This window comes from Miscanthus floridulus, chromosome 4 (assembly GCF_019320115.1).
Source record: "Miscanthus floridulus cultivar M001 chromosome 4, ASM1932011v1, whole genome shotgun sequence".
Taxonomy (NCBI): domain Eukaryota; kingdom Viridiplantae; phylum Streptophyta; class Magnoliopsida; order Poales; family Poaceae; genus Miscanthus; species Miscanthus floridulus.
In genome coordinates this window covers 85,625,349-85,645,463 of record NC_089583.1, presented here as the reverse complement: position 1 = coordinate 85,645,463, position 20,115 = coordinate 85,625,349, and the positions used below count along the sequence as shown (strand labels likewise).

Below are 20,115 nucleotides of genomic sequence, written 5' to 3'. Positions count from 1 at the left end.
ACCTGATCGACCTGGCGTATGAGGCGACCCACCGAGGACGTCTCATAGCGGAGGGGCAGGTAATAATCTATACGTTTTGTTTAAATTTTTGTGAGAGCGTACATGTGTTCGTGAAGTAACAGGAGACTATGTTTTATTCCATGCAGGACCTTTCGCTCCTTCATCCTAGAACCCACAATGGGTTCTTGGACATGCAGTACGACAACAGGTACACTCCTTTCCTATAAAGAGCTGGCCTGGATGTTATATCTTTTTAGGTTCATCGTGGGTTGCCCAAGTTCAACTCAGCGGCCATAACTGCATTGGTTGACATGTATTATCTTCAATCATTGCCTTCATTCATGGCCATTTGTTCATGTGCTTGCCTTTTTGACATGTAATCTTGCTTTGTCTAAAATGTAGGTGGTGGCCGGAGACTCACGGCTTCCACTTACCTTTCAGAGAGATGACAGTCACGCTCCAGGACTGTTAGAAGGTGCTAGGCCTGAGGATTCACGGCAACGCAGTCACTGGGCAGTGCAAGTTAGAATGCTAGAGAGCACGAGTAGAGGCCTTCCTTGGGCGTGAGGTTGGCGAGGAAGTGGCTCGCACTTCTAGAGTTCTAATCTCCTGGCTTCGGCAAGAGTTCGCACAGTGCCCCGAGGAGGCAGATGAGGAGACAGTTCGGTACTACTGCAGGGCATGGATCCTACACTTGTTTGCCTACGTTCTCTTACCCGATGCCATGAGTAATAGTATGTCATGGACGTGGGTCTACTACCTCAGTGACTGGGACTAGGCGGGTCAGTACAGTTGGGGCTCTGCAGTCTTGGGTTTTCTTTACCGCCAACTTTGTGAGTGGTGTCGTCGAACTTTGTCCACAGCGTCACTTGGTGGATGTGTGTACCTGCTCTAGGTGTGGATGTGGGCTCGTCTACTAGTTGGTTGTCCCAAGGTTCTGGCTCCTCATGAGTGGTTCCTAGGTCAGCCCCCATGTCGACAGCCGACATGGGCGTACCTTTGGGACCAGATTAGGGTTCTGCACGTGATGTTATAGCGGGCGTACATTGAGTTCATGAACGAGCTAGACATGCTTATGGCATCTAGTGTAAGTAAATTTTATTTCCCATGATGGTTTCAAATGGTTTAGTATACCATTGTAAGGGACCGTGACGCCTAAGAGGGGGGGGTGAATTAGGCAACTTAAAATTCTACTTCTAAACTATGGCCTCTTTTTGTAACCTAAGCAAAACCTATGCAATAGATAAACTATCTAAATGTGCAACTACGGTTTTGCTACTGTGTTGCTATCTCTACCACAAAAGAAGTAATACAATCAATGTAAATGTGGAAGCTAAAGAGCAAGGTAGAGATATGCAAACTCTCGTCGACGACTTCGGTACTTTTACCAAGGTATCAAGAAACGTGTAAGCTTCCCCCTAGTCCTCGTTGGAGCCCCTCGCAAGGAATCCCTCATAAGGGCCAAGCTCTCGGTCGGGTAACTCTATGGATAGCCTCAAACCTTCCCCATGCGCAAGTGGGTCTCCGATGTGCCTTCCGGCAAGCCTCTCCCGGATGCTCCCCATCGTCTTCACTATCAAGCATCCGGACGAAACACCGCGGGCCTTGTTCCCTCCGGTACACGGTGGCGGCCACACCACAAATATGGTTGGTGTGATCTCGCAAGACTACAAGCCCCTCTGATGTACAACAATGGTGCACGCAAGCACCGAGTGATAAGAGGTATACAAACCTCACTAAACACTAGGCCTAAACCTAGAGCAAGCGCATAAGCGGTGGTTTAATCAACCTAAACACTTCGCAAAGCACCTACGCTAATCACCTAATGAAACACTAAGCACTATGCAAGTGGAGATCACTAAAATGGTGTATCAACACCCTTGATATGTTTCCTTAGCTCCACACTCTTTATTTGGCCGATTGGGGGTTGTATTTATAAGCCCCACTGAGAAAGTAGCCGTTGGGAATGAAATCTCGCTTTTCTGCTACTGACCGGACGCTGATCACGTCCTGACCAGACGTGTCTGGTCGTCCCGATCGTTAGAGCTACGATCAACTGATCGGACGCTGCCAGCGTCCGGTCACATGCCACCGGATGTGTCTGGTCGCAAGTTCACCGCTCTGAAACCTCTCTGTACTCAATCGGACGCTGTTGTCCTATGTCTGGTCGGTTTGTCGCCAAGATCCGGTTACTTGTTGAATATGTTGCCAGACTGATGAATAGTGCCATCGGTGCATCCGGCCAATTCACTTGTTCAGCATCCGATCACTGCTGCTGATGCCTGCTGTTGCCGAGCTACTGATTGGAGCGTTCGGTCACTTTCTTTCAGCGTCCAGTCCAGCGTCCGGTCACCTCTATGAGCTCGTTTCTTTGCGATCCTATGTACGGCTTAGTTCCTATCTTCATGCTTAGACTTTGCTTGATATCTTGGGTCTTCTCTTGTGCTCCTAAGGTCTTGCTTGAAGTGTTGATCATTGGATCATCACATCGCCTTTGTCCAAGTCACGTCTTGTATCCTATTGAACTACAAAACAATCACCTGCAAATTCATTAGTCTAATTTGGTTGTGTTGGTCATCAAACACCAAAATCCAAAGTATATAGGCGTAGGGTCCATTTTCCTTACAATCTCCCCTCTTTTTGGTGATTGATGACAACACGACCAAAGCAAGCAAATAATAGAATTTTAAAATTTGAAAACTACCTACTTGCTAGGATGCAATGCAAGGGGTAAGATTATATGTTGCTAAATGATACTACTTGTAAGACTATATAAAAACTTATCTTGCCCTTGCAAATGCCCCCATGTGGTATTATGGATTTAAGCCTTGCTTCCTACAAATTCTCCCTATTACATAAGCTAATACATAATCCACTATCCTCCCTTTCTCGGACCATTACCACTTGTAGACCATTACCACTTGTAAATGATCTAGCTTTTGGTCCTACTTATTAATACTTGCTTTTGGTCCTCTAAATTCTCCCCTTTTGGAATCAAATACCAAAAAGGAAGGCATTAGTAGCACAAGGGAGGGTCAAACTTTGTGATCCTTTGTGTGTAGAGTGGAATAGGACACAAAATTTGACTCTCACATTATATAGATTAAGCTCCCCCTAAATATATGCATACATATGATAGAAGGTAAAGCATATGCATAATTTGGCAAATTATTGCTTAAGGGAATTTAATCTATATAATGCATGGAGAAAGCATGTAAATATAAAAAAGAAATCAACATGATGATATCAGTTTAGAAATACCACATGTGGAAACCAATTTGAATTCTACCACTTGCAATAGGTGGTGGATATTTGAAGTATGATGCTTAACTCCGGGGACTCCATTTTCCTTGCAATGAGACTACTACACACATAATAAGCTTGAAAAGGTGTTAGTCTCAAGGCATCCAACTTGTAGAGTAACCTCCCCCTAAATTTGTGCACCCAAGTATGGAATACTTGTTGGAAACATGCACATTGATTTTAGAATAAAAAACACCACTTGAAAGATGACATCACATGAATGTGAGTCATTTTCGAAGGCGATATTCGGGAGAGATTATCTACAATTTGGACTTTGGCACATATTAGATGAATCAATAGAAAGACAAGCTATGTGTCATGCTCCTAAATAATTTTAAACCATGTAGGATTGCTCCAAGGAATAAGAATGAAACCGAGTAAGCCTACCATAAGATATACCTAGTGTATGCATGATAAAAGATATAAGCATGCTAATGCAAACATAGGCATAAAAAGTAACTAGATGCTTAAAGATACCAATTTATAAGAAATACCACTTGTAGGAAATGCAAATTGATACTACTTAAAGGAAATTGAATCTAGTTACCTAACATGGGAAGGGGAATTTGGGTCCTTAGTATTCACTAACCCACTTGGCAATGATTTTGTCCACCATGATGCACCCCATGAAATGCATCCATACTTTGTCAAGTCTCCAAATTCCCCAAAAGTCTAATAGACTTCTCACTTCTCTTTTGGGATCCAAACCTTCTTGGTGCTTTTCATGTTGGAAATGATTTCCTTTGGCACCCAAAAGCATTTGACCCCATTGTTGGCTTGCTTGTTCACCTTGATGGCCACCACCTTGTCATTTTTCTTCTTCTTTAACAAGTATGGTGTGGAGGCCTTCTTGCCCACCTTGTTGGCGTAGGTGTTGGAGAGCTTGCTTGTTTGCTTCTTCTCTTTCTTCTTTGCTCCTCCCCCATTCTTCACCTTGCACTCATAGGACTTGTGACATTCCTTGTGGCACACGTAGCAAACTATGGTTTGTCCTTCATAAAGCTTCTTCACTCTCTTGACGGTGTTATCTTGATGAAGTTGGGCTTGCTTGTCCTTGCCTTTCACTTGAGTCAAGTCCTTGGTGAGACGAGCTACTTCTTGCTTGAGTTGCTCATTCTCCTTTGCAACCTCTTGTGTGTACGTATCTACAATAACTTTCTCAACACAAACTTGGTTGCACAAGGATGAGTCTAAACATAAATCATTACAAGAAGTAGAGGCATCCTTTTTAGACATGTTAGAACTTTTCTTTTTAGATGCCTTGGTGGGCGTTGTACTAACGGCTTCAAGATTAGCAACTTTATTAGTTAGCTCATCACAATGTTTGCATATAGTTTTCATTTTAGCAAGCAAACTTTTATAAGCATCTTGTGAGCTAGCTAACTTTTCTTTTAATTTTTCATTTTTCTTTACAAGTTGCTCATCATTGATTGTGCATGTATTTGTTGTTGCACTAGCCTCAAGTCGCTCAATTTTGATAGATAGTTCAACATTTAGATTAGCAAAGTTCTCATATTGTTCAAGCAAAGTTTTGTATGCTTCTTGTGAACTATCTAGCTTTTCTTTTATTTTTCCGAGCTTCTTTTGTTGATTAGTGTAAACTTTAGCATAATTAAGATTTTGTTGCACAATTTCTTCATAAGAAGGTATTTCATCATCACTATCACTCTCACTAGAAGATGAGCTTTCGTTACCTCGTGCCATAAGGCACACACGAGAAGAGCATGATGATGAGTGCTTGCGCCCTCGTCTCTTGTGATGGTGTTCTTCTTCACTTGAAGAATCATCACATGACCTTATTGATGTGAGGGCTTGGTTCTTGCATGCCTTCTTTGTCTTGGGTGTGGGCTTGTTTTGACAAACTTCCACAAAGTGCCCCAACTCACCGCATCTATAGCATCCTCTCTTTCTTTGCTCATTTCTTTGATTTGTGAAAATGAGATCTTGTATTTGGATGGGCACACCCTTGATATTGAGCTTTTGGATCATATTCTCCACCTTGTTGACTAGTTTGATTGATTCTTCATCAAGGTCCGAGGTGGAGGAGGAAGATTGATCATCATCACTTGAATCTTCATCATCATCATCATCATCATCCTCATCTTCTTCTTCAACTTTACTTGAGGAGCTTGAGCTTGAGCTTGTCTCAACTTGCTTGCCCTTCATCTTCTTTTTCTCACTACATGCGAGAGCTTTGCCTTTGCTTGATGAAGAGGCTTCTTCTTGACCCATCTTTCATGACATTTCAAATGCCACTATCTTGCCAATGACTATGGCAGGGGTCATGGTGCTCAAGTCCTCCATATTGTGAAGGATGGTGATGATACTTGCATATTTCTTTTGTGGTAGCATGGAGATGATCTTCCTCACGATGTCTGCATCATCTAGCTTTATTAATCCTATAGAATGGAGCTCATTGATAATTAAATTCAAACAAGAATACATATCACGAACAAACTCATCTTCATTCATTTTGAAGGAATCATAATTTTGTTTAGCTAGACAATGTTTTTGCTCACAGACATTAGATGTGCCATCATGGAGCTCTTGGAGTTTTAACCATATTTCATGTGCCGAATTTAAAGTGAATACTTGGTTAAATACATCAATGCTAAAAGATTTAAACAATCAATTCTTAGCTTTAGCATTAAAATGAATTTCCTTTTCATCACTCTTTGTAGGTTTATTGGGATTCTTAATGGGTTTTATCCCATCACGAGTGACTCTCCAAACTCCCAAATCAAATGCCTCAAGGTAGCAAGCCATTCTAGCTCTATAATAGGGGAAGTTAGTGCCGTCAAAGTGCGAAGACCTAGAGGTATCCATCCCAACCACGTACTGTTCCAGCCGAACAAGCTCTTTTGTTCGGTTGACATAGAATTGGGTTGGCTGATTTGCTTTTTATCCGGCTAGAGCGGTGTTTTTTTCTTAAAAAAACCCACATAAACAGTGAAAACCAGTAGAACCGTATTTTTTTAGTCCAGCCGAACGAGGGGCAAATTTTTTCCTCGTCAAACCGAACACAAATGTGACCGTGATTCGAATCGTTAGCCTGCATACTCTTCCCAACACGTCCTCGCCAGCCGCTGCCCGCTGTCCGGTTCAGGCAAAAGAGGGCCACCATGTAAAGACAAGAGGATAAAAGGATCACCTCGCTGGCTGCCGCCTCGCTGGCTGCCGCTCTCTCACTCGGCCTGTTTTTTTTTTTTTTCTAGGCTAATTTAGGTTAGCTGGTGCTGATTTATTGTGAAAAAAAAATACTGGTACTGATTTATTGTGAAAAAAATACTATTAACTGATTAATCTAGGCTGACTAAAACCAAGCAGGCACCGCCTACCCTCCCTCTAGGCTTCAGGAATCAGGCTCATCCTGTTCCTGTTCCTGTTCCTGTTCCTGCTACTGTGCCCTTCTCATCTTTTCTCTCCCATCGCTTTCTCATCCCGCCCCTTCCGAAGCCCAGAGACCTCTGGGGTCGCCGCCGAAACATCACTCGCAGCTGCCATCGCCACTTGCCGCCGCCCGTGTTCTTGATAGTAGTATCTCTCTCGCTGACGCAGGCACATCTTTCAAGCTTGTACCACTCGATTGCTCGGTGCTGTCTCTCTTTCTCGCGACCAAGCTCCTCATGTCGCTTGGCAAGAGAGACATGAGTCGGGAGCGCCTGTACCAAGATCGCAAGGACGTGCCGCCCGTCCACTTCACCACGCCGCCGCCGCCACCCCACCACCGCCAGCAGCAGCAGGAGCACGGCGGACACGATGAGCAGCAGCAGCAGCAGCTGGAGTGCTTCTCCGATGAGGTGGATAGCCGCGGGAGCGCCGAGCAGAAAGAGCCCGCCAGTGGTGGGGCAGGGGTACTGGTGGTGTCGGGCGGCGGCGGCGACGGGGCGAGCATCGAGTTGTCCAAGAAGCGGAGGGGCCGGCCCCCGGGGTCCAAGAACAAGCCGAAGCCGCCCGTGGTGATCACGCGGGAGGCGGAGCCGGCAGCCGCGATGCGCCCCCACGTGATCGAGATCCCCTGCGGCTGCGACGTGGCCGACGCGCTCGCGCGCTTGGCGGCGCGGCGGAACCTCGGGATCTGCGTGCTCGCGGGCACGGGCGCCGTCGCCAACGTGTCGCTCCGCCACCCGATGCCCGGCGTCGTCGCGGGCGGTGGCGGCGCTGGCGCCCCGACGACCGCCATCGTGTTCCACGGGCAGTACGAGATCCTGTCCATCTCCGCCACGTTCCTTCCCGCCGCCATGTCCGCCGTGGCGCCGCAGGCCGCCGCCGCCGCCGCGTGCCTCTCCATCTCTCTGGCGGGGCCGCACGGGCAGGTCGTCGGCGGCGCCGTGGTGGGCCCGCTGTACGCCGCGTCCACCGTCGTCCTCGTCGCGGCCGCCTTCACGAACCCCACCTTCCACCGCCTCCCAGCCGACGACGACGCGTCCGTGTCCGTCTCCGTCTCGCTCTCCGCCGGCAGCGGCGACCCTGTAGCGGACGAGCACCGAGGCGGCCACCAACAGCACCCCGGGGAACAGCCGCCGCCGCAAGAGCATCGTCCTCTCGCCGTACGACGCCAGGCCCCGCCGCACCTTGCCTCAGCATCAGCAGCGCAGCCTGTGGAGCCGTGCGGCGGCCCACCGGCCGTGCCCATCTACGCCGCTTGCCACCCGCAGCCGCAAGACGTGATTTGGCCGCCGCCGCCGCCGCCACCATACTGATCGCGCGCGCGCCCAGCGATCAATCATCGGCGGGACGCGTCTACCACCGCATCCGCTACATGTAAGCAGGTTAGTGACGTGACGGTGCGCGCTCCCGGCTGCGCTCCATCTACATTGACCTTAGCTGCTGCTCCTAGGGTTTAACTCTCTCTTTGCTCGTTGATCTCTGCATTACAAGAAGATCGCACACTGCTGCTTTTGTTTCTTTCAAACTAGCTACTTGTAACAAGCAGACAAGCAGTGCGCGAGTTTTTGTGATCTTTTTCGGTGATTTAAATCTAACCGGATCTGGGACGGTGAAAAATCTCGAGTAATTTGAATTTGCGACTATTTGATGGTTCGTTCGTTTCATTCATTTCTGCAAAGAAAAGAATTAAAACCAGGCAATCAGTAACACGGTCTTGATCTATAGTCGTGTGCACAGCAGTCTTCTCCATAGTTGCTGGCCTAACTTTTATAGCTGTTCAGCTAGGTGCATGAACCCATTCTCTGGAGCCACTGATTGGTGCTTCTCTTCTGTATGGGCCTTGGGCGATGCCCGCAGAACACTGAGTTCTGGTTTAGATCCGGCGTGAAAATTTCCGGCTGTCACGTCGGATGTTAGGTAGGTGTCGTCATTAACACATGGATACCGTAGCACTTTGTTGTTAAATTATGGACTAATTAGGTTTAAAAGATTCGTCTCACAAATTAATCATAAACTGTGTAATTAGTTATTTTTTTTAGTCTATATTTAATACTCTATGCATGTATGTGTCTAAACATTCGATGTGACAGGGTGTAAAGTTTTGTGGTGCGAACTAAACAAGGGCTGATATTGTCAAGACACTGTTTGGTTGGAACCCGTAGAAATCACAGAGAATCTACACCCTGTTCGCTCGATCGTTTTTGTGACTTATAAGTTGGCTGATACTGTTTTGTTGTGAGAGAAAAACACTGTATTATGGCTAATACGATCGAGCGAACAGGGTGCTAGGCCATTACGTCGGTTGCGGTTTTTGGTCCAACTTTTATAATAGAAAACTATTATCAGATTTGTCTAAAGCATATATATATATATACATATGAGATAAATGCACTGTAGGTATATCAACTTTTGTACTGTGTTATTCAGGTCCATTAACTCTGAAAGTGCAGGTTTTGGTACATAAACTTTTAAGTTGTGCCATTTAGGTCCAAATCTGTCCGTTTAGGAATTAGATCCTACGTGGCAATGCATGACAGCACCCTAGGTCATGTGAGCAGCACGTGAGGATCATTTGCCATTCGTTTTTTTTTTACCGATAGCCCCCAATGCTTTCCATTCCCTCGCTCTCCACCCCTTCCTCTCCCTTCCCTTGGAAGACATCATCTTCAGACGACGCCGCCGGGGCGCTGGGTGGTCTGAAGATGATGGACGGCGCCGCGCCACTCCACTTTGAAAGCTTGTATCTCTCCAACCAGGTTGAATTAGACTTTGGCACTTTAAGCAAAGTTGGAGATTTCGCATAGCTCTACAACATTTGTTACTACCTCTTGTGCCAAAACTAAACGGATTCGGAGTTAAAAGGGGACAAAGATTGATGTTTCCGTGTATTTTTGTGGTAGTATTGCATGAATACAGAGCGCGGCCTCAGGGACAGACGGCGCCTACGGCTGCGACCTGCTCCACGGGGTCGGCGAGGTTGTACTTGGGCGGGTCGTTCACCGGGTCGAAGTTGCCGAATCCCTGGCCGACCACGAAGAAGTCGTAGCCGTGCAAGTGCAGCGAGTGGCTCTCGGCGCCCAGGATGCTGGTGCATTTATCTCTATACATATCTTTTATAGTGCATTTATCTCTATACATATCTTTTATAGTGTATACATTTCATGTATACATATCAATATCTGATTAAGAAACTAGGTTAAATTTTTAAGAGACCACAAGCTATCACACACACACAACATGAACTCATGAGCGACGACATGACCTGATGTGACATTGATGTTGGTACTGTATACTCTAGGCAGTGCTGCGTTCTCTACGGCCGTTTGATCTTTGCTAGGTGAACGCTGTAACTTTGACCATCGCATGACGCTGTAACGGCCCACGGTAGTTTCTTTTTAATTTTAACTAGTACTAGTATAAAAACCGTTGTTCTAGTCAAAACCGATGCATCTCCCAATCGTGTGATCCGGTTTGATATATCACAATCTAAATTTGAGCGATAGGGACCTCTACATATTTCATATTCCTAGTTTTCAAAAAAAAATATATATAAATCACATTACACATTCATATATACACCCACTCACCCCTAGGAGCTATTTTGTAGACATACTCTTGACTCTCTCTAGTCTTACGAGCATCTTTGAAATACGAGATTGACAAAATGATCACATACGTTTTGTTTTGATGGCTGCGTGAAATAAATCGAGAAAAATACGAGCACCAAGTGTCAAGTCGAGGATTAGACCCGAGTGAATAGATTCTACTATAATAAAAACTCAACCATCTAAACTAAGCTCAATTCATATTTCTAGTTTTTCCTAACTTAATGCAATCTGAATTTTTTTTACTACAATTACGACCAAAAGATGCAGCGGATGGCAAAGAAGAGAATTGTGCTAGCCTGTTGTTTCAATCCCATCAGGCTACGATTTAGAATCATTTTTCTATAACGAATGAATCACGGCCACTGCCCACTGATTTCAGATTGGAAGACTCCAACGTTGTCTTCAAGTTTCTTCCGTCTTCGCTTCCAGCGGCTGATGGCACGTACTTCGCCTTACCGTGCCTCTTGTAGCCACCGCCAGATCAGCCTAACCCACTGAACCTCTTCTAAGCTTGACATTGGAGAACACAAAAACCCTAAACACCATGCCACTAAACTTCTGTGCTCGGAAAACAATTCAGTGAAGACAATCCTTGTGCGCCCCTGTCGTTGATTCACGACACGTGTCATCCAAACGCATGTGAAATGTGTAGTTTTTTCTTTCTAATTACTATTAACTTTATGTAGAAGTCAAGTACGTTGAATGATTACATGTGCACATGTGTCGTAAATTTGCAGTAAATGGCTATAGCTACCTTATGAGACTGACCTATCCCCCCCCCCCCTGCTCACTCATGTTAAGGTCCTGTTTAGTTCCCAAAAATTTTTGCGCAGTACCCGTCACATCGAATCTTGCGGCACATGTATGGAGTACTAAATGTAGATGAAAAAAAACTAATTGCACAGTTGGGTGAGAAATCGCGAGACGAAACTTTCGAACCTAATTAGTCCATAATTAGACACTAATTAACAAATAAAAACAAACGAGCTACAGTACCCAAAACCAAAAATTTTTGGCTTCTAAACGGGGCCTAAGTATCGCCTCTCACAACGTAGGAGAGATGCGTAAACATTATTAGCGCTTGAGGTTTTACGGTAAAAACACTATTAAAAGGTGACTACGGGTGACTATTGGTCGTGACAAGGCATGGGGAGGAGGGCGAGGGAGCTAGGTAAGAGAGGATCAGACTCGGAGTGTTAGATGGTTATATGTGACACTCATCATAACAAAAAGGAAGAAAATCACGACATTAACAAAAGGCCTTGCCCACGAAAACATCGTCCCGTTCTTCGTTGAAAAGCCAGGCTAAAAAGTCCTCTTGGTTGATTTGTTTCTCTCGTTGGTATGCGCGTGCGTGCTTCGATCTTGAAAACTGGTGTCCGGCGCCCACACGGCCAGCGTTTGATGACGGACATGGACTACGTGCTCTTTCTCGTGCTGGCCGTCAGGTACCTTGTACCTTGCCTATCTTGTCAGTACGCCACACCGTCAAGATTCAAGAAGCAGGGACGCTCGGTAGTCCCGGTCCAAAAGTCGGCTTCGCCTTTTGGCTTTGCCCGGCCATGTGCGCTGTGCAGGCTGCAGCCCAGCGCCCCGCCTGCCTGCAGAAGTGCAGAGGCAGCGCCAAGGTTCGGGGAGGCGCAGCCGCTGAGCCGCGCACCGAGCACGGTAGCAACCAGGGGGTCGAAGAGAGAGAGAGAAGGCCGCGTGGGTATCTTCCTGCTGTACCTGGCTGCGCGTAGCCTGCGCCGCCCCGTCACCCACCGCCACCATAGACCACGCATATGAACGTTTATTCTTCTCACGAAAATGAACGTGGAACCGTGCTTTTGCATAGGTTAGACTTTGGTTGAAGATTTAAGTCCCGTTTGGATCCTAAGAGATTAAGAATCTACATAAAAAATCTCAACATCTTAGAATCTCATCCAAACATGCTAGATTCTAGTAGACTCTGACATACAGGTCATGTTCGCGTGCCCTTAAATCCGGCTTGATCCGCTTCTTTTTTTCATCCGGAACAGTGTTTTCCTCTCATAAATTCCTCCAGATTTCTCCAGATTCCTCCAAGCGAACGGGGCCACAGACACAAAATCTAATAAAACACATGAGATTCTTAAAATCCCTTTAGAACCAAATATGACCTTAGTAGTTACTCTATGTTGTTTTTGAGACGAGTACCCCTACCATACGATGAGTATTCTCCACAAGGCGCTAAGCATCGCTCAAGGGCAAAATGGTCATAACTTTCCTGGCATGTCTTATATGTATTAATGTATAGTCTTTAATTAGTAATAATAAAATCTCTATTTTAGTGATTACTTAGGACCGTTTGGGTGGACTCTTTGGGGCTCTGGCTTCACGCTGACAATTCTCCTGGCTTCACGTTCATTTTGTCAGGATAGAGAAAAAATGGTTCCTAAAGCCATGGGGAGGCGATGGTTTAAGCAACCATGTGGCTCGCGCCATGATAGTAGAGAATCTACATGGCAAGGGTATGAGAAGACCGTGGTTGTTACTGTAAAATATGATTAATTTTAGGCATCGTTTAGATCATTAGAATTTAATTCATCCTAATAAATTATAATTTAGGCATATATTAATTGAGCTAATATGATTGTATATGAAATATATTTATATACTATCGTTAGCCATACAAAAGAGATGCTTATATATTGTATTTCTCCTATAAGGAAGCGAGTTGGAGAGTAGAAACATAGCATGGTGATATATAGAATCAATTTCCATCTTCCTACCTTATGAATTTGAGATAAGCTTAATGTGAACTTTGGAAAAGTAGTGGAATATCGTATTCTAAGCCAAATAGTCTGATCCATTAAGCAGATTTTAATTCCTCCAAAATGAGTGATCCAAACGGCCCCTTAGTCTCCGTCCCTAGAATTGGTTAAGATATAAGCGATCATGATATGTAATTCGCGAGGGTGCGCTATAGCTGTCTTCCATAGCCGCGCGAAGTACTTCCTACCTTTAAATTATAAGTTGTTTTGGATTTTTAATACATGGTTAAGTGTTATTATGTAATTAGATACAATGTCTAGGTATATAGAAAAAAATTATATGAATATAAAAAAAGTCAAAACCACTTACAATTTGAAAGGGAGAGAGTATTTGGGAGCGCTGTGCTCCAGTGCTCCTATGCAAACTCATGCAGGTTGAGGTCGGTCCTAGCTCCGCCGGTGAAAACTGAAGACTGAAAAGGCTGCGCTAGCTGTATCTTGATTGGCCTGAAAAGAGAAGAATCACCACGGACAAGGGACAAGGAAGCTGGGGGCGCATTGGAGAGATGCGGTGGATGGTTTCTTTGTTTTCACTCGATCGGCGCCGGCCGCCGGTGTCTGGAGGAGAGAACCAGAGGCGCCGGCGCCGCACAGAAGGTGCGTGCATGCGCTCGGCTTTTGTTGCGTGCGCAGCGCCAGCTCCGCTCCGTGGTCGTATGGTCTTTCCTTTGGCGTGTGGTTGGGCTATGGCTTTGCTCGGTGTTTTGTACTTTAGTAGTGCATGCGGCGGCCGGCCGGGCCCTGGATCGTACTTATCTTGCATCTCTGAGGAAAGCTAAAGCTTGAGACTGAGCTTTCGGAGCTGGTGGGCTAGCTCGCTAGGTACAGTACATGGCTTGCCTTCTGTGGCCACTCCAACTCCAACCCTGCCATTCACACTTTGCATGCATTGGCTTCTCTCCTTTTACTGCTGTAGAATACGTCGTAGAGTTTCATCGGAATCCGCTAACTATATATATTGTCATCGGCGAATTACACGGGCAGTTTCCAGGGCTCGGCAGACTTGAAGATGCAATCTCTCGTGTCCTCACGCTATAGCTGAAGTGCTGAACCTAGTAGCGTAACCAATGAGTTCTCTAAACAAAACCTTTTTAAAATGCACTCATGCTTGAAGGTATTTTTACATCCCTCAACAGTAACAGGTTGTTGTTTGAAGATGAAACTCGCTCTTCCTTGTTGTCCAGATACTCATGCCTTGAGAACAATGACTTCCATGAAAAATGATTCTGAGATTTGGTTTCTATTCCTTGTTGTCCAGACCGAGCTGCTGCCACAGCCCGCAGTAGCACACTACCACGGTCCACGGCTGGACCTACTACACCTTCCGTAGTTCCGTTGGACGCGTGTGGGTGGCGGCTCCTCCCAATTTCTGGGGCGCGCGACCAGTAAAACGTGGCCAGCTCATGTTTTTCTTTTTGTGATGAGAAAAACCTGGCCGGTTCATCTGCTCTGGCAGCTTCGTCCCGTCGTCCGGACTCTGGATCCCCGCTCTCGCAGTCACGTGGCCAGGTCCTCAGCCGCAGAACTGCCGCCGAGCCATCTGTACTTCTGTAGGGGTCCAGATCAAGTGGACGCCGACGAACCCGTAGGGCGCGTTTGGTTCGTTGGTTCGACGAACATGCATCGCGAGTTGCAGAGTTGGAGCGTTTGGTTGGCTGGAGGAGCGTTGGAGCCTGGCTGGCCGCATTCAAGTGCCGCCGGGCCTGGCTCGGGGGAAACGAGATTCGTTTCCGTTTCTCCTCAACCCGGCTCGCGCGGGCCGAATTTTTTTATTTTTTTTAGCTCTTTTTAAAAAAAATAATAAATATGTCCTCGTAGATATGATTTCAAAATCTGGACCCTTAGCTCGACGTCATCGTCGCTGGCGCCGAGCTTATACTGCTCGGCGTCATTGTTGTTGGCGTCGAGGTCGGGGCCACGTTGGCGCCATAGACACTGATATGGCAGCCAGCTCGACACCGTGGATCTTGACGCCGAGCTCAGCACCAACAATCTTGACGTCAAGCCCTCTCTTATGTATGGGCCCGAGGTTCCTTTCTCTCTTCCTCTCTTTCTCTTTCTCTCACCGCCGCCCTCTCTCACTGCCGCTGCACCGTCCCCGCCCGCGCGCCCGCGTCGGCCGTCCCTGGCCGCGCCCTTGCCCTCGGCGGCCATCCCCACCCGTGCCTGCGGCCGCGCCGGCCGTCCCCGGCCGTGCCCGCTGCCCTGGGCGGCCGTCCTCGGGCCCTGCAGCGTCCGGACGCGCTAGGTAAAAATTGTGAATATGCAATGTAGGTGCTTAGTTAGCTTTGATTGTAATATAGTAGTTCGATTATTTGTTATTTACTAGGTTAATATGATGACTCAGGTAGTTGATTTAGTTAGTGATCTAGTGAGATAGATATGCAGATAGATAGAAACATAGATACATAGGTACATAGATATAGTTAGATATATAGATAGATAGAAACATAGATATATAGGTACATAGACATAGCTATTTTGTGAGTACACTATATATATACATAGTTATTATCTTATTTACTTAGTCTGTAGTTAGAAAGTACTTGTTTGGTACTATCTATCGTTTAATTTGGACTAAAGGACATGTGTTTCGTTATGTATTTGAACTAGATAGGACAACCTAGTGACCATATATCATGGAGGCACCGTTGAATGCGATCGCTATGGATATGTTGAGTTTTTTAACATGCAAAGCGTGCTTGTGCTATTCAATGATAGGCCTTCATTTAGTGAGATGGTTGCAAGGGCTCGGAAGGAGCTGCATTGCCTTGGAGATGATGAAGATGGCATTGTAGTTGAGGGATGTACTGCACCTAGGTTCTCCTCCCAACATCCTTAGGCGAATGATCTCAATTGGGTGTGTGGATCAGTGGGAGAACTATGTGAGATCAGGCTATGAAGAGCCAGCTACAATGTTTGGACGTGGTTGTATGTCGGGTGTTAGTTGATCCCATCCCTCATGGGTTTTCCCGACCAATGGGTCAGCAGACACACTTCGACGCTCCCGTTCCGGAACCTGATATGGATGTGGAGGTTGCACCTATGGTTCTCGATGCTCAATCTACCCCCAATGAGGATAGTTGAAGATGCTTTGTCAGACTCAAGTTGTTGTGGTAGATCCTCCTCATGAGATCTCTTTGATACAAAATCATCTGAGCAAGTGTCTTATCCGCATGGTTATTGAGAGCTTACCCTCTTCCTTACATCTATTTTTTCATTCTTTCCTCATTTCTCTACTTATGTTGTAGGAGATATTCCTAACAATGTGGATGTGCCCCCTGTTGCTGCACAAGTGCACTGTGAAGATGGATTCCGTGGCTTCAATAGTGTTGAAATTATGAATAATTCAGAGCCATATGAGATGGCAAGGGCTCTTGATTCTAATGATGATCGCCCTATTGGAGAGCTGACAGAGAGTGATGTTGAGAAGCTGAGGCATATCTTTCCTGGCCACCGTGATCCTAGAGTTCACGAGTTCAGCGATCTTGCTTATTCCGATCAGGCGTGTGTAGAAGGACATGATGATGAGCTCCTAGAAGCTGCTGAGGCAGGCCCTAACATGGTAATTGAGAATGGAAGGGTATTCAAGGACCTCCCTGCATTGAAGAGGTGGTTGCAGGCGTTTGCAGTGATATGAAAGAGACCTTACAAGGTCTTACATTTATATGCAGAGCGTCGTTACATAGTTGTGTGTGACAAGGAACGTTGCCTATGGAGGGTTTATGCAAGGAAGCAAAAGGTCACCGAAAAGTGGAAGATCACAAAAGTTATCGGGCCACATAATTGTGCTGACCATGTGGCATGTGCTGACACTGAAGCATCAGCAATTGACATCTACCCTCATTGCCAAGCGATTGATAGGAATATGGTAGGGAGAACCCAACATGAAGGTTAGGACAATTATTAGGACCGTTGAGGCGTTGTATGGAGGTTATATGATAACTTATGATAAAGCTTGGAGGGCTAAGCAGCAAGCGTGGAAGATGATATATGGGGACTGGGAGGATGGGTATGAGCAGCTGCCAGTACTTTTCAATGCAATTAAAGCAGTGAATCCAGGCATGCATTATGAGTACCTCCCAAAACCAAATGCATGGAAAGATGGGAGGCATATATTCTTCTGTGCTTTCTGGCGCTTCCGTCAGTGTGTTAAGACCTTTAGGCACTGTCGTCCTGTCTTCTCTATTGATGGTATGTTCTTGATTGGCAAATACCAGGGCACACTTCTTATAGCCATATCCTGTTATGCAAACAACAAGTTGGTTCCTTTGGTATTTACTTTGGTTGAGAAGGAGAACAATGATAGTTGGGGATGGTTCTTGAGGCTAGTCTGGATACATGTGGTTGGGCCTGGCAGGGAGGTTGGCATCATATCTGATAGCCACCAGGGCATACCTAATGTCGTGCAAGAGCAGATAGAGGGTTATGCACCTTTGCACCATTGTTGATTTACTCGGCACCTTGTCGAGAATCTACCCTGAAAGGATGGTGCGAAGGATAACTTTGATCTGTTCCAGGAGGCTTCTCGACAGCTTGAGGACAAGTACTTTTAGAAAAAGTTGGAGCAGGTCAGAACCTCATCAAATGCAGAAGGTAGACAATGGCTCATAGATTTAATGAGGGATTTGGAGAAATGGACAAGAGCTCACGACGCCGGTGGATGGAGGTACGAGTTTCAGTGCAACAACATGGCGGAGTCATTCAATAAGTTGCTATTGGGAATACGTGGTAAGTCCGTGAATGCAATCGTTCAATTCACCTTCTACAAGCTTGTTGCCTAGTTCAATGATAGACACGCCCATGTATTGAAGTTGTGGAGTGATGGAGAGATATGGGCTCTGAAACCAAAGGCACACCTAGAGAAGGTAAATGAGAGGGCTAGCACACATGAGGTTACAAGCTTTGACCACTCCACAGGGACTTATCAGGTCGAGCATAGGGGCGGTACAATGTTCGACGGCGAGGTCTGGTATGACATCCTCCAAAATTTCACATGCACTTGTGATAAACCAAGGCAGTACCACTTTCTATGTTCCCATTTGGTGGCAACAGCTAGGCATCGCAACTATAATATCAAGAGCAGGAATACCTCATGAGTTTAGTGTCGACACGCTTGTGCACACATGGAGCCCCTGCTTCGTGCCTTTCCAGGGACCCTGGAGAGGGGCATCCATATGATGGGCCAAAGTATATTGCAAATCTAGCTTACCATTGGAACAAGCATGGATCAAGGAAGAGGACGAGGCACAGGATGGTTATGGATTAGATACCCGGAAGAACGAGGCATGGGAAAGGAACCTCATTTCTTACTGACCCCAAGCAGTACGACTACGGCAAGTGTGGTAGACCAGGCCACAATTCACTGCACTTGCCATTGGTAGATTAGTGAGGTGTGACTATTTATTGTTTATATTATTTCATATTTGTCATATTCATTTAATTAATTATGCATGTCTTAATTTATGCATGTAATTGTGTCAATTACTTATACATTTCTAAGTTCATGTTTCATTATATATTGAATTTCTATTGAATTGACTTTTTTTGTAGGATGACGCAATTCCACCTGATCGACCCTGGCGTATGAGGCGACCCACCGAGGACGTCTCATAGCGGAGGGGCAGGTAATAATCTATACGTTTTGTTTAAATTTTTGTGAGAGCGTACATGTGTTCGTGAAGTAACAGGAGACTATGTTTTATTCCATGCAGGACCTTTCGCTCCTTCATCCTAGAACCCACAATGGGTTCTTGGACATGCAGTACGACAACAGGTACACTCCTTTCCTATAAAGAGCTGGCCTGGATGTTATATCTTTTTAGGTTCATCGTGGGTTGCCCAAGTTCAACTCAGCGGCCATAACTGCATTGGTTGACATGTATTATCTTCAATCATTGCCTTCATTCATGGCCATTTGTTCATGTGCTTGCCTTTTTGACATGTAATCTTGCTTTGTCTAAAATGTAGGTGGTGGCCGGAGACTCACGGCTTCCACTTACCTTTCAGAGAGATGACAGTCACGCTCCAGGACTGTTAGAAGGTGCTAGGCCTGAGGATTCACGGCAACGCAGTCACTGGGCAGTGCAAGTTAGAATGCTAGAGAGCACGAGTAGAGGCCTTCCTTGGGCGTGAGGTTGGCGAGGAAGTGGCTCGCACTTCTAGAGTTCTAATCTCCTGGCTTCGGCAAGAGTTCGCACAGTGCCCCGAGGAGGCAGATGAGGAGACAGTTCGGTACTACTGCAGGGCATGGATCCTACACTTGTTTGCCTACGTTCTCTTACCCGATGCCATGAGTAATAGTATGTCATGGACGTGGGTCTACTACCTCAGTGACTGGGACTAGGCGGGTCAGTACAGTTGGGGCTCTGCAGTCTTGGGTTTTCTTTACCGCCAACTTTGTGAGTGGTGTCGTCGAACTTTGTCCACAGCGTCACTTGGTGGATGTGTGTACCTGCTCTAGGTGTGGATGTGGGCTCGTCTACTAGTTGGTTGTCCCAAGGTTCTGGCTCCTCATGAGTGGTTCCTAGGTCAGCCCCCATGTCGACAGCCGACATGGGCGTACCTTTGGGACCAGATTAGGGTTCTGCACGTGATGTTATAGCGGGCGTACATTGAGTTCATGAACGAGCTAGACATGCTTATGGCATCTAGTGTAAGTAAATTTTATTTCCCATGATGGTTTCAAATGGTTTAGTATACCATTGTAAGGGGACCGTGACGCCTAAGAGGGGGGGGTGAATTAGGCAACTTAAAATTCTACTTCTAAACTATGGCCTCTTTTTGTAACCCTAAGCAAAACCTATGCAATAGATAAACTATCTAAATGTGCAACTACGGTTTTGCTACTGTGTTGCTATCTCTACCACAAAAGAAGTAATACAATCAATGTAAATGTGGAAGCTAAAGAGCAAGGTAGAGATATGCAAACTCTCGTCGACTGACTTCAGGTACTTTTACCAAGGTATCAAGAAACGTGTAAGCTTCCCCCTAGTCCTCGTTGGATGCCCCTCGCAAGG

The 20,115-nt window shown here is 46.1% G+C and overlaps 1 protein-coding gene across 1 annotated transcript; it reads left to right on the top strand.

The window, feature by feature from the left end:
* Positions 1–6,675: 6,675 nt before the first annotated feature.
* LOC136551949 (AT-hook motif nuclear-localized protein 28-like) lies at positions 6,676–8,255 on the top strand. Its single transcript, XM_066543473.1, has one exon. It carries the CDS (start codon positions 6,930–6,932, stop codon positions 8,004–8,006), a length of 1,077 nt encoding a protein of 358 aa, XP_066399570.1. The 5' UTR covers positions 6,676–6,929; the 3' UTR covers positions 8,007–8,255.
* Positions 8,256–20,115: the final 11,860 nt, after the last annotated feature.